At 34.9% G+C, this 13,747-nt stretch overlaps 1 protein-coding gene across 4 annotated transcripts in view; it reads left to right on the top strand.

The window, feature by feature from the left end:
• Positions 1-12,885, top strand: part of ERBB4 (erb-b2 receptor tyrosine kinase 4) — a 1,169,745-nt gene extending 1,156,860 nt beyond the window's left edge. The window contains exons 26-28 of one of the 4 annotated variants that reach the window (XM_055290484.2): positions 596-643; positions 1,449-1,746; positions 4,553-12,885. In XM_055290484.2, the coding sequence (XP_055146459.1) occupies positions 596-643; positions 1,449-1,746; positions 4,553-4,998 (792 nt within the window). In that variant the 3' untranslated portion in view covers positions 4,999-12,885. The remainder of the gene's footprint in view (positions 1-595; positions 644-1,448; positions 1,747-4,552) is intronic. The other 3 variants (XM_063645677.1, XM_055290486.2, XM_055290487.2) reach the window with 3 other exon arrangements.
• Positions 12,886-13,747: the final 862 nt, after the last annotated feature.

Below are 13,747 nucleotides of genomic sequence, written 5' to 3'. Positions count from 1 at the left end.
TGCTGTTTCTTAAAAAAAAAAAAAAATTTAAGACTGAAGATAAAATAGCATATACCTTTTAATCAGGAGAGGCTAAGGAGTTTACCCTTTGCTGAAGTGGTGAAAAATAAATGTAGCTTGATAGCAAAAATTATTCCAGGCAAATCGAAATCTCCTGCCATCTCCTTCCAGAAACATTTATTCTAAGAGAAAAAATAATAGCAGATAATATGGCCATTTCAATCTTTTGACATGTAAAGAAGGAAACTTTCCCATTTACAGCTATAGTTCATTTACTACTTTTTCCTTTCCTCTAGGGTTAATCAGAAGAATGTTTATTATTTACTTTTCTAATCCATTGAAAAATTTTGCTTTTTCTGTTAATTTTCCTTTTCAGGGATTGAATTAAAATATTTATTTTCCTCCAAACATATACATAAACTTGCTTCTGGTCAGAATGCATACAATTGCGCTGCTTAGGAAGCTTCACTGTTGTGCACTTTTTCCCCTTTGGTTCATACGACTCGTGTGGCTTTTCTTTTTCGTTTCTTTTTTTAATTTTTTCATTCATATTGCCTCTTATTATATCCATCATTCCATTTTTCTTTCCTATTAGAGTGAAATTGGACACAGCCCTCCTCCTGCCTACACCCCCATGTCAGGAGTAAGTATTTCACAATCAACCTTCATCTTTTAGGATTTTTGGTCTTTGCTTACCATGTTTCCTCTCTCGTCTCTGCATAATTTCCTCATTTTGCCTTTGCCAACAGTGAGTTCAGAATTTGCTCTACATTGTGTAGCTGCCTTTGTAGATGTGTTTTTATCTCAGTTGATAATCCGAAATTGAGATATGCATCAACAGTAGCTTTCAATTTTTATCTGAAGGATTTACCTGGGCATATAAATTATGCTTCCGGATGTGGAGGTGATCTTTACTTCCCTGATTATAGGTCATGTACTAAAAAGTCAGAATTATAGTGATGATCCTCTAGTTAGGTACTAGAGCCTCAAATTCATAATAACCACAGAATTTTAGAAGGCAATAAAGACATAGGATTATTCAAAATATGTCCATGTACTTCTATTCTTAATGACAACTGTCTATAATTAATGACACTTGCATTGATCATAAAAATTCACTTTGAAATTTATATTAAATATAGGCACTTGTGGGAAAAGGGCATCAAATACTTTTTATTAGAATATGTTTCAGTTGGTTAATAAAACTAAAATGTGTATTTCAAAATTATTTTCTGATGATTTATCTTTTAAGAAAAGTGGAAATTTTAGGTGTTTCTAGTTTGTAACTCAAATTCATTAGCCACTAGGGAAAAAAAAAAAAAACAAAACAATAAATACTATGACTATTCTCTGAAAGACTGGCTTTGATATCCTTGTGGCTATTAACATTCATTTTTAAACTATTTCTAACAACACCTTCTCTCCACATATGTTTCTCTTATTAACAGAACCAGTTTGTATACCGAGATGGAGGTTTTGCTGCAGAACAAGGAGTGTCTGTGCCCTACAGAGCCCCAACTAGCACAATTCCAGAAGCTCCTGTGGCACAGGGTGCTACTGCTGAGATTTTTGATGACTCCTGCTGTAATGGCACCCTACGCAAGCCAGTGGCACCCCATGTCCAAGAGGACAGTAGCACCCAGAGGTACAGTGCTGACCCCACCGTGTTTGCCCCAGAACGGAGCCCACGAGGAGAGCTGGATGAGGAAGGTTACATGACTCCTATGCGAGACAAACCCAAACAAGGTATGAACTGATTATTCAGAAATGATTGCCATTTGAAGTTCACTTCCATCAGGATAAACAAAGTACAGAATAGAAATTGCCAGATAGCTGACCAGTGCAACATTTGTGACCCCGTAAAGGCCTAGGCTACCGCTACTTGCAGTATGGTCCCTGAATCAGCAGCATCCACATTATTTATTATTATTTATATAAATCAGAATCTCAGGCAGGCCCCGTCTGAATAGGAATCTGGACTTCAACAAGATCCCCAGGCTATCTGCATACAGCAATCAGTCTTGAGAAGCACTATTCTAAACATATTTTGTTGAAATACTTGAATGAAGTAGCATACTACAAAGCATGAAGTAGCATACTACAAAGCGTCAGGACCATAGCTTTGTTAGACTTAATTTTGGAGATCATAAAGACTGGGATTGTTGGCAGAAGTGCCTGATGCTTTTGATGGCACTAATAAAAGATTTGTTTGACTCATTTAAATGATGACATTTAAACAACCTAGTTAATTATAGGAAAATATTATGTTTTTGTAAGACATTTTTCAAAAATTAAAGTTTTGACCCTGTATATACTTACAAGCATACCACCAAGATTTGAAAATAATAATTTGTGGTTTTACAAAGCATAACAATAATTTTGTAAACTTAGTAGTAGAAATGTTAAGCACCCAAATCAAATAATGCTTCAATTTTGCAACAAAACAGCCTTTCTTTTTCTATGCTAACAGTATCACAACAGAGAAGATAGATGATTGTTATTAAAAAATGATCATGTCTCTCGCAGTCTTTAGTGTCAACAGTAAACTACATTTTAAGACTCTGAGAAGGGCCTGTTATACGGTTATGTTCTCTCCTTTAAAGTAAAATTTAGAGATCTCTAATTGTAAATAACCTTTTAAAATATATCTGTCTAGATAAAACTTTTACATATGTAAAACTTTTATACATGTAAAAATGTAATGAAGAGTTTGGATGTTCATAGTAGCCTAGTAATGACACAAATGTAGATGTTGCGAAGACTTGGCAGATTCACCCCAAAGAAGAATCTTTTCTGGGGAGATTTTCACTCCAACCGTAAAGTTATTGGACAGCTATATAAGTTTGCATTAGGACAATATATAAGTAGATTGCATTGAGGAAAGGTAATGTAAGGTTAAGAGAAAAGCAAGTCACCCTATAGAGTCACACTGTATTCTCAGATTTTATCTCTGAACACTAAGCTCCATTTCTATGAAAGATTGCTATAGTCTAACCTCGTACTCAGAGAGTACAGAATTTTAGTATAGACATTCCTATTCTTTCAATTAAGAAGTTTAAGGAATCTGGTAAGAGAGACCAAATTCTGCATTCCTTATAAATGTTTTCATACACTTGTCAAATTAAAACTTGTTACTAAGCGTAAAGTTCACCCAACTCCTGCAGGGGCAATAATAAAAAACAGTGCAGTAGAATAAGAAGATTATGCAAGAGGAGTTAGAAGACCTGAATTCTATCCCAACACTAATTGTATCCTGCACACATCATTTAATCTCATTTTTCTGTCTACAAAGCTGGAAAAATAAGTCTTGTACTTCTTTTTCACAGAATTGTGAGGATGAAATGATAGTGTCCTGTAAAGGCCTATATATGATAGTGGGATATTCATTACTGCCCTTTAAGTTGAATAAATGATGCTAAATACTTACCTATTCTGTATACATATATTTGGAGAAAAATAATCCTGGCTTAATAGGATTTTTCTCTCTGCTTATTGGGCTAAGGATAAGAGATAGAAAGTTTGTTTCAGAATGGCCTCTCAGCAAAGAATTGTGCCCTCTTTATGCCTTGAATTCAAAATAGGAATAGCTTGGGGCTTTGTGTATATAGTAAAAGAGAGGACTATTAGAGAACCTACAATATATGTGTGTATATGTCTATGTGCAGTCTATATTGTAGACATAGATGTAGAATTAAGCTTCAGGAGAATGGTGGTAATTATTAGCACCTTTTAGGCCAATACCTACACTAGATGGATTTATTAGATTGATCCATACAAAATAGGCACTAATTGACTGGTTTCAATATACAAAATGGCTATTTTATATGATTCAGGCTGATAGTTTGCTATTTTGTGATTATGATTGGTCAGTGGAAATATTATAATTATACTTTATTATTAAGTAGAAGTATATGTAATGTCAAGCAAGTCAACTAGAGGCATGTTAGCTATCTGTTAGATTTGCTTTTTTAGTTGAATTTTTTTCCTTTGATGCTTTCTTCTCCATGTGTAAAACCTTTTTCAGAAGCATCTCCAATCAAATCCTTGTTACCAGTATAGGCAATCGTAGCAAACCGTAGAGACTAAAAACCATGATTTCTTCACTCCATCTATTCATTTGGCATGGAACTCAGCTATAGACTCTTTGTTTTTTCAGTATCCTCTATAGAAATTAAGTTGTCTGTATATTTAAAGGCTATTTAATACTAATAGGTAGTCTTATTTCCTAATATAAATAACTTTTAGAAGACAAAAACATTGAAACAACCAGCCCCATATGCAGAAGAGACAAATGCAATTAGAAAGAAAGAAAAATTTAGGAGATAGAAATTCTGATTCTGGCCTCGTTGGCTTCTTGTTTTGTTATAAACATTTTTGACCCACTTTTTTTTTCATACGACAGTGGTGATCCACAAATACTTGTGAGAAATCATGAAAACAAATCTGTGGGGTTTTTTGTTCTAGACAAAGAAGCTAACCATTATGTATAACCTTGGTCTGATTAATATTTTCCAGAAACTAGAGGTTAGCTGATATTTTTTTCTTCCTTTAGAATACCTGAATCCAGTGGAGGAGAACCCTTTTGTTTCTCGGAGAAAAAATGGAGACCTTCAAGCGTTGGATAATCCCGAATATCACAACGCATCCAATGGTCCACCCAAGGCCGAGGATGAGTATGTGAATGAGCCACTGTACCTCAACACCTTTGCCAACGCCTTGGGAAAAGCTGAGTACCTGAAGAACAACGTACTGTCAGTGCCAGAGAAGGCCAAGAAAGCGTTTGACAACCCTGACTACTGGAACCACAGCCTGCCACCTCGGAGCACCCTTCAGCACCCAGACTACCTGCAAGAGTACAGCACAAAATATTTTTATAAACAGAATGGGCGGATCCGGCCTATTGTGGCAGAGAATCCTGAATACCTCTCTGAGTTCTCCCTGAAGCCAGGCACTGTGCTGCCGCCTCCACCTTACAGACACCGGAATACTGTGGTGTAAGCTTAGTTGTGGTTTTTAGATGGAGAGACACACCCGCTCCAATTTCCCCACCCCCCTCTCTTTCTCTGGTGGTCTTCCTTCTACCCCAAGGCCAGTAGTTTTGACACTTCCCAGTGGAAGATATAGAGATGCAATGATAGTTATGTGCTTATCTAACTTGAACATTAGAGGGAAAGACTGAAAGAGAAAGATAGGAGGAACCACAATGTTTCTTCATTTCTCTGCACGGGTTGGTCAGGAGAATGAAACAGCTAGAGAAGGACCAGAAAATGTAAGGCAATGCTGCCTACTATCAAACTAGCTGTCACTTTTTTTTCTTTTTCTTTTTCTTTCTTTGTTTCTTTCTTCCTCTTCTTTTTTTTAAAAAGCAGATGGTTGAAACACCCATGCTATCTGTTCCTATCTGCAGGAACTGATGTGTGCATATTTAGCATCCCTGGAAATCATAATAAAGTTTCCATTAGAACAAAAGAATAACATTTTCTATAACATATGATAGTGTCTGAAATTGAGAATCCAGTTTCTTTCCCCAACAGTTTCTGTCCTAGCAAGTAAGAATGGCCAACTCAACTTTCATAATTTAAAAATCTCCATCAAAGTTATAACTAGTAATTATGTTTTCAAGACTTTTTTGTTTTTTTCATTTTGTTTTGCTCTGACCAATTCCTTTATATTTGCTCCCCTATTTTTGGCTTTAATTTCTAATTGCAAAGATGTTTACATCAAAGCTTCTTCACAGAACTTAAGCAAGAAATATTTTAATATAGTGAAATGGCCACTACTTTAAGTATACAATCTTTAAAATAAGAAAGGGAGGCTAATATTTTTCATGCTATCAAATTATCTTCACCCTCATCCTTTACATTTTTCAACATTTTTTTTTTTTCTCCATAAATGACACTACTTGATAGGCCGTTGGTTGTCTGAAGAGTAGAAGGGAAACTAAGAGTCAGTTCTGTGTGGTTCAAGAAAACTACTGATACTTTCAGGGGTGGCCCAATGAGGGAATCTATTGAACTGGAAGAAACACACTGGATTGGGTATGTCTACCTGGCAGATACTCAGAAATGTAGTTTGCACTTAAGCTGTAATTTTATTTGTTCTTTTTCTGAACTCCATTTTGGATTTTGAATCAAGCAATATGGAAGCAACCAGCAAATTAACTAATTTAAGTACATTTTTTAAAAAAGAGCTAAGATAAAGACGTGGAAATGCCAAACCAAGCAAATTAGGAACCTTGCAACCGTATCCAGGGACTATGATGAGAGGCCAGCACATTATCTTCATATATCACCTTTGCTACGCAAGGAAATTTGTTCAGTTCGTATACTTCATAAGAAGGAATGCGAGTAAGGATTGGCTTGAATTCCATGGAATTTCTAGTATGAGACTCTATTTATATGAAGTAGAAGGTAACTCTTTGCACATAAATTGGTATAATAAAAAGAAAAACACAAACATTCAAAGCTTATGGATAGGTCCTTGGGTCAAAAGTTGTAAATAAATGTGAAAAATCTTCTCATGCAATTATTTTATTATCCAACACACTAATCTTTTGATACTTTATATAATTCCTTTTCTTCATATACTGCATCCAGTACTAGAACCGTCATTATTATGTATCATTTTGAAAGAATACCTGATGAGATGAAGGATAGGAACAAATGACAGAGATGAGTCTCCAAGTAAAGGGGACCTCACATCAATAATTAGGAAACTTAGATATAAGTCCCCCTTTTCTGAAAATTCTACCCTAAGTCATTTAGATTTTTTAAAAATATTTCTTTCTAATGTTAAAATATTGGGACCAAATTAGAGTCAATAGTATAAGATTAATTAATTAGAGTAAAAATATCTATTAAGGCAGAGAAAGTTTAGAGAAAAAAAATCCAAAGAAATTTGTGTTTCTTCCTATTCTGAACAAGTAAATCCATCCATCCATCCATCCAAACCTCCTTTATCTGTGTCTACTAAAAGCACCATGTTTTGTGGGGAACACTCAGATAAATGGAATATCATCCCCAACTTCAAAATTCTATCATCTAGGAGATTTAATTAGAATGACATTTTAATTTTTCTATGCGTTCAAAGAATCAGATTGCATAGTCCCTTTTGTGAATAGCTGTCGTATAATCAGTTGTACTGTAAGATATCTCCTTTAAACTAATTAGGGATATAAGTTAAACATCCTTCACATTGTTGATGTTGACAAATAGGATAAGTTCAATAATATTCAAACATAAACTGGTCCAGGAGAATATTGCATTACTGACTAATCAGCCTACCTAGATTCTAACTTCACCATTAAACCAAAAGCAGATGGTGGTCCTTGGCCAAGAATATTGGAGACATTGGAGTTGGTTTTTTTCTAAGCTGTAAGAAGTGAGGCAAGCTGAAAAAGTATGGTAAAGCAGGGGAAGGGCTTGTGAGATTCCTTCTAGTGAAGTTCACCCTCAAACTTTTCAGGGTTAAAGACACAGAGTGATTCAGGGGCCACAATCTAATAGCTCAGAGCTCTCCTATCCATTCAGAGAAGTCTCTAGGAAAAGGGATCTCATATCAGTACTTATGAAAAATTGAATATAAGCCTCCCTTTCTAAATAAATCTGCATCGAGCCATCACAGCCCTCTTTTTGGATACTATACCTTGACTTTTTTTCTGATTTACAATATGCATATGGTTTCTAGTGGGCTATAGAAAGCAGAATCACTCATTTTGGAGAAGGAAAAAATAAATAGTTAAACTTTTAACTGTTAAGGTAACAAATGTGTTTAGTGAATGTAGTCTCTTTCCTCCTAAGAACACAAGACTTTTACATGTTGGGTGATACCTAGAGACGGATGTAGGCATAATCCAAAATGACCCAAATGCTTTATAATAGCACCACTTTATAATTCTTTTGAATGATTTCTGTAGTATATAATTGACTTCAGTTGTTTGAGCATTTTTTGTTTTATTTTTTGTCCCCCCTGGGAAAACATATTTCAGCATGTATAAGAGGGAGAAAAAAAGTTTCATTCGTTCCAGAGAATAACTTATTTAGCCCAGTAGGGTAGAATTTTAAAATGTCAGTTAAAGTCTTCAAAGTGCTTTGGGGGATATCAGATTCCAGAGGCCAATTGTAGCAATTGAAATTTGCAGAATCAATTATGTAAATCTGAGACAAATTAGTATTAAAATTACACTGAGTATATTTTTTAAATCACCCAACTTTGTAGATTATACCTATTTTGGGGCAATCCTATTTTCAGGTATGGCAAAATTTTGCAGTTAAATGATTGCCTAAAGAAAGTGGTGAGGAAAGATGGCCTCTGATCTAGGGTAGATCCAGAACCACAAAGCATCTGCACCACAAAAGGTGTTAGACTACCAAGCAGCTCTTGGTTTTCTGCATAGTATTAGTAGCACAGCTTAGGATGAGAATCCTTTCTCCAGTAACATTCTTAAAATAGCATGAAAAACAATGCAAAACTCAAATTTCTATTAAAACACACAAACTAAAATCAAGTGATTCTTTTTTGTAGATTAGGGAGAAGGACTGAATATCTAATTTAAGAGAAGAAATACTGTTCTAAGTGTTATAGTGTGTGAGCTAATACCTTCTAAAGGAAAGACATGGCATGAAGATTGTGCATATTTACAATGCTAAGGAAAAATCAAGAAAAGGACCGTGAGGCTCTGCTGCTAGATCAAGTTGGAAGGACTATTAATGTGCTTCTTGAAGTGTCAAAAATGAAAAGAAAATTAAAATTGTTTAAGCCTGACAGGGAAGGGTGTAAATACAAGTTTTTCTAGAGCTATCTAACCTTTATTTCAAAACTGGAATTATTCATCCATCTGTAATTGTTGATAATTTAACTAGTATATGTAGTTCATAAGGTAATAGAAAAGGTGATCATGAAAGCATGTACATAACTGGACAGAACCATGATAATGCTATAAGATGTAGATTTAGTTAGGTTATCAGATGTTAAATGATTTTAATATTATTAAATAAATCAAACTAGAAAACTAACCACAAGTATAATATAGCAAAGTTAAATGCAGGATATAAAAATGTAGGATGGATTTTGCATAGTAAAAAAATAAGTTTGCCATTTAAAATTGTTGTTTGTTGGGTTTAGCTGAAAGTAGGCATATGTGGTTCCACTTGTGAAAACTTGCTTTAAAGCATTACAATGAACAATTTTTTCTCATTCTCTTATTCCTTTATCACTTTTTAAATGTAAAGAAAATTGTATTTATTTATTTTTTTTAAATAAACACCACCTTGCAGAATTTAACAGGCAAACATATTACAGATGACTAAGTAAGGGTCTTCAAGATGAAGTAAAGAAAATGTAAATGTTCTATTACCTTATGCAGAGACAAAAAAAGAGTGGTGTCATTTAGCAAACAAACAAAATACAGTTAATTTGTGATATGTCCTTTCTTTTCTCACCATGCCCTCTTGCCTCCAGAAATGACAACAAAGGATCACAATTTTTCTGATAAATAAATGCTAAACCAAGCGTTTCGAACTGCTGCATCGCCATTCTTTTGGACTTCAGTTATTAGAATGATGATTGTTGTAGGGCAAATGAGAAATCCAGGTGCATCAGCTTCTAGTTGTTAAAAAACCAGATAAATTAACTTCTACTGTATACTGTGGGCAGAGGATCCTAGAGCTGATCCTACAGCATCAGCTTCTAGTAGTTAAAAAAAAAAAAAAAAAAAACAAAAAACAGATAAATTAACTTCTACTGTATATACTGTGGGCAGAGGATCCTGCTGTGCCTCTGTTTGTGTACATGGACTTTGGTGTATATCAGTTTGAAGGACAGCCTTGCCCCATGTAAACATATAAATGCAGACTGGTATCCCCTGGTTGCTATTTGCTTAAGAACAAATATTATACAGATTAGATCAGGTATAATTTTAAAAGATCATTATCAGTGGAGACCTCATTATTACTGATATTACAATGGGGCCAGTTTTTATACTTCTGGGTAGAATTAATACAATTTTTCTGATCCCAGAGAGAGATCTGAGTTCTCTCTGCAGTTGGAAACAAGAAGCTGTTGTGGGCATTGTGTCGGGCCAGGGGCCCTTGTGTTTGTGTGGGCAAATATCTTTTAGCAGTGTGAGCTGCTTTTTTCTTTTCATTAAAAGTCTCTCTAAAATAATAGAAATTTCAGATACTCAGTTCAAGTCTCACTGATTTTGTAGAGGTCCAAAAATGTAGGATCTGTCACTTTTGCAGGCCCCTGCCTCATCTAATTCCTGGCCAGGTGATATTTTGGGCAGAAGTAAATGCTTCTATAGTCACGAGCTAAAATGACTCTAAGCCCCAATTTCACGGGGAGTGTTCACATGCTTCCTCTGGAAAATACTCTTTGACAGTCAGCTTTGCAAGTAAGTGATTACCTTGTTAGGAATCACAGAAAAATTTACTTCTCTCTGACCTTTAGAGGAAAATAGAAACCTTCCCTGTTTTGCCCATTGACACAACTGGCACTGCTCTCTCCCCTTTCTACCACCCTGGTTCAACGTAGTCCCCCGATGCTGTCCTGTTCCTTTCTTAAGCCATAGTGGATCTCTGAGATCCCACACCCCACTTTGTGAAATACTGACTTCATCTTTGCCCTCGAATGCCTGATTTTTTCATAAGAGATTCTAGCAATTTGGACACTGTTTAAATGAACTAGCAAACTACTGCATAGAGAATATTTAAGCTATTAAAATTGTGGTTTCCCATGAAGATCAATTCTCTGTGTCCTTCCCTACAGGAATTTGAGACGAGTTAGCCCTGTGATGAATCTTGAAACTCACATATATCTACATACCCTTGGTAGAACTTCAATTTAATCTTTACATAAAAGCTGTACATATAACCAAGAAGTTATTTTTGCCAGTAAATTAACTTATTTACTTTATTCATCTTATTTTGTTCCTAATCGTAAATATTTTGTAGCTGCTGTAAATTTTTTTTCTCCCAAATGAGGAGTCTTACTATTATAAAGGTAAAGGCTATTCAGCTTTGAGAACCACCTGCAATTCCTTTTTGGATCATTCATCCATCTAACAAATACATAATGAGTACAGTTCATGTTAATGAAAATCCATGTTGTTTAATAGAATGCCATCCTTTACCTACTTCTGCTCTTCATGGACATTTTTCTTTTCACGCTCTAGTGAGCTTTCCCTATATCATGAGAAGTGGTTATATTTGTGCAAATATACAAATATAGGAAAACAAAGATTCACACCTGTAGGCAATAGTCCAACTTGTCCAAACCACTTTGCCTTTACTGCTATTTTTATCCCTAATGTGTAGATATTTCCCCCAGGCCTATAGCCTTTGTGAAGGAAAGCAAATCATACCTCCTATATATTGACATGAATCTGGTTTTCAAATGTCGTTTCCAGATTTTTTAGTTAATTGGGGGGTTGTCCTTTTCCCTTAATGTGAGAGTCATTTTCCTGTATATTTCTGGATCTCTCAGGGGCTGGGAGGGGGGAGTGAGGGGACTACAACCATAGCACTCCAAGAACCCTTTTGGGATTACTCCAGTAATCAACTACGAAAGTTATTTTCTAAATGTAGATATGTAAGGTGTTCTTTTAAAGTAAGGTACTTTGAAATATGTAGCATAAACTGGTACTGCTGTTAAATGGGTCGATTATTAAACGGAGCAGCTGTGTGAGGGCAGCTAACTTTGAATGCATGTGTCCCTGGCTGGTGTGTCTCCTCATGTTGAGAGCACCAGGGATTGCGTGGCTGCATGTTGAAACCGCATTTTCCCATGGTGTATGACTAGTTCATCTCTTTCTTGAGCACCATTACAAGAAGATCAAATGAAAATGAGATCAATGTGCAAGACAATTCATAGCACAAAAAAAGTCATCTTAAACCTACTCTCAAACATTCATCTTATACATGCATAAAAGTAATTTACTGACATCAGTTTGGGGAGAGAGGGAGTCACTTTACTGAAAAGGCAGAGGCTTAAGGTATAGACATTTGTACTCATTTCCTTATTTTCTTAACTTGTAAGCAGAAAACAAGCCCTCTCTCTTGTGAAGTATCTTCAAAGGATTGGGGTGCAAAAATACCTTGCTGGTAAGCCATCAATGTTTTATTTAAATCCATGCATTCAAAGTTAGCTGCCTTTTTGAAATAAACAAACAAAAAATACTACTGTATGTTTGAAAATGTGAATAGTATTTTTATAGCTTGTTAAAGACATGGCTAGTTGCATTTGTAAATAAGTATAATGTTGCTTTGATTTTCTTTTGTGGACATCTTTATTTGGAACATAATTGTCTTTAGGGTTGATTTGTATATAAGTAATTGGCTTGTGATTGTTTCTTTTTTGGTTGGAAGTTATCATTTTGACATTACTTGTGATTCTGTGTTCAGCACTACTGTGATGTGTTCAACCTCTGCACTCGCTTACACAATAGGATATGCCAATTGTGTGTGGTGTAATGTTTTGATTTTTTTCTATGTTATTGATGAAGGATTATGCACCTAACACATACTAACTTTTTTAATGTTAGGTATATTTTTAGTATACTTTCTCTTGTTCTTTCTTCTCCAACCTTTTATCCATCCTCCTTCCTTTCCCTCATTCCTGTTGTTATTTGAGAATGAGGGAGAAACAGTATTTTACATTTATGTAATTAGACTTTTCAGTTAGTTCTCAAGGATCCTCTTTGGCTCTTGGGAAAGAATTGTACCTGTACAAGGCAATTATAGAATGCGAACTGCTTTGCCTCATTCCATACTGATCATCCCAGCTGAACAATTTGAAAACTGTTCTGCCTTTTTGTTACATGAATCTGTCAGAAATATATTTTTAATTTAATATAAACGAAATTCAATAAAATATGAAACAAATGTTCTCTTTTGTGTCAGAAATTTTTTATAAGATAAACCAACTAGCGGAGAGGAAGATTTGTTCTAGGTTTCATAATGTGAAGATATAAAAATGGGCTTATTTTGCCCATATTTATGCAGCTCATTAATTATTCCTCAGAACTCTTTGGTGTTTGGGATGTGATATGTTCCATATGTTTTTACCATCCACTGCATATGCCCATTGATGTGTACAGACTTACTCATCTGTGCAGACTATGCTTAATTAACTCTGGTTGGTTTGTTTCTCTGAGAATAAAAAAAATATAAAATATTTTGTAGGTTGTACCCAAACAATATTAATATTTTTATATACTTTTTTCTTTCTGCCCTCATTGCAGTTTATAAAATGGATCCTGGCAATCCTTGGCTATAAAGAATATCCGATGTTACTACTGTCCTTGCGGTGGGGAGGGAGAATGAGACCTTAAATAGTCAATCAACTGACTAGTGACTTATGACAAGCCCACCTAACAGTGTGAGAGTGATTCCAGAGACATTGGTGACATGAACAAGATCCTCTCTCAACATTTTCTTATTATATAACTTTTTTATTTTAAACATCATTTATTACTCCATGCCTCCAAAGTGTAAGAATTTCAAAATTCCAATAACTTCTGATTAGAGATTCTATTATTCTTTGGAACTACTGTGGTTATCTGACTGTATAGAATGTTGACTGAGTCAGTGGACAAAAAATATATTTTCAGCATAATATATTGGAGTAAATTTTCTTAAACCTGTTCAATTGTGGTACTTCAAATATCTTGTTAATAACACCTGGTTATTATTTGCATGGACCTGCACACATACCCTCCCTTATATGTTTTGGCCCTTTCATCTGAAAT

Source organism: Symphalangus syndactylus, chromosome 8 (assembly GCF_028878055.3).
Source record: "Symphalangus syndactylus isolate Jambi chromosome 8, NHGRI_mSymSyn1-v2.1_pri, whole genome shotgun sequence".
NCBI classification, from domain to species: Eukaryota; Metazoa; Chordata; class Mammalia; order Primates; family Hylobatidae; genus Symphalangus; species Symphalangus syndactylus.
The sequence above is the reverse complement of the archived record's forward strand: the minus strand, read 5'-3'. Positions and strand labels throughout refer to the sequence as shown.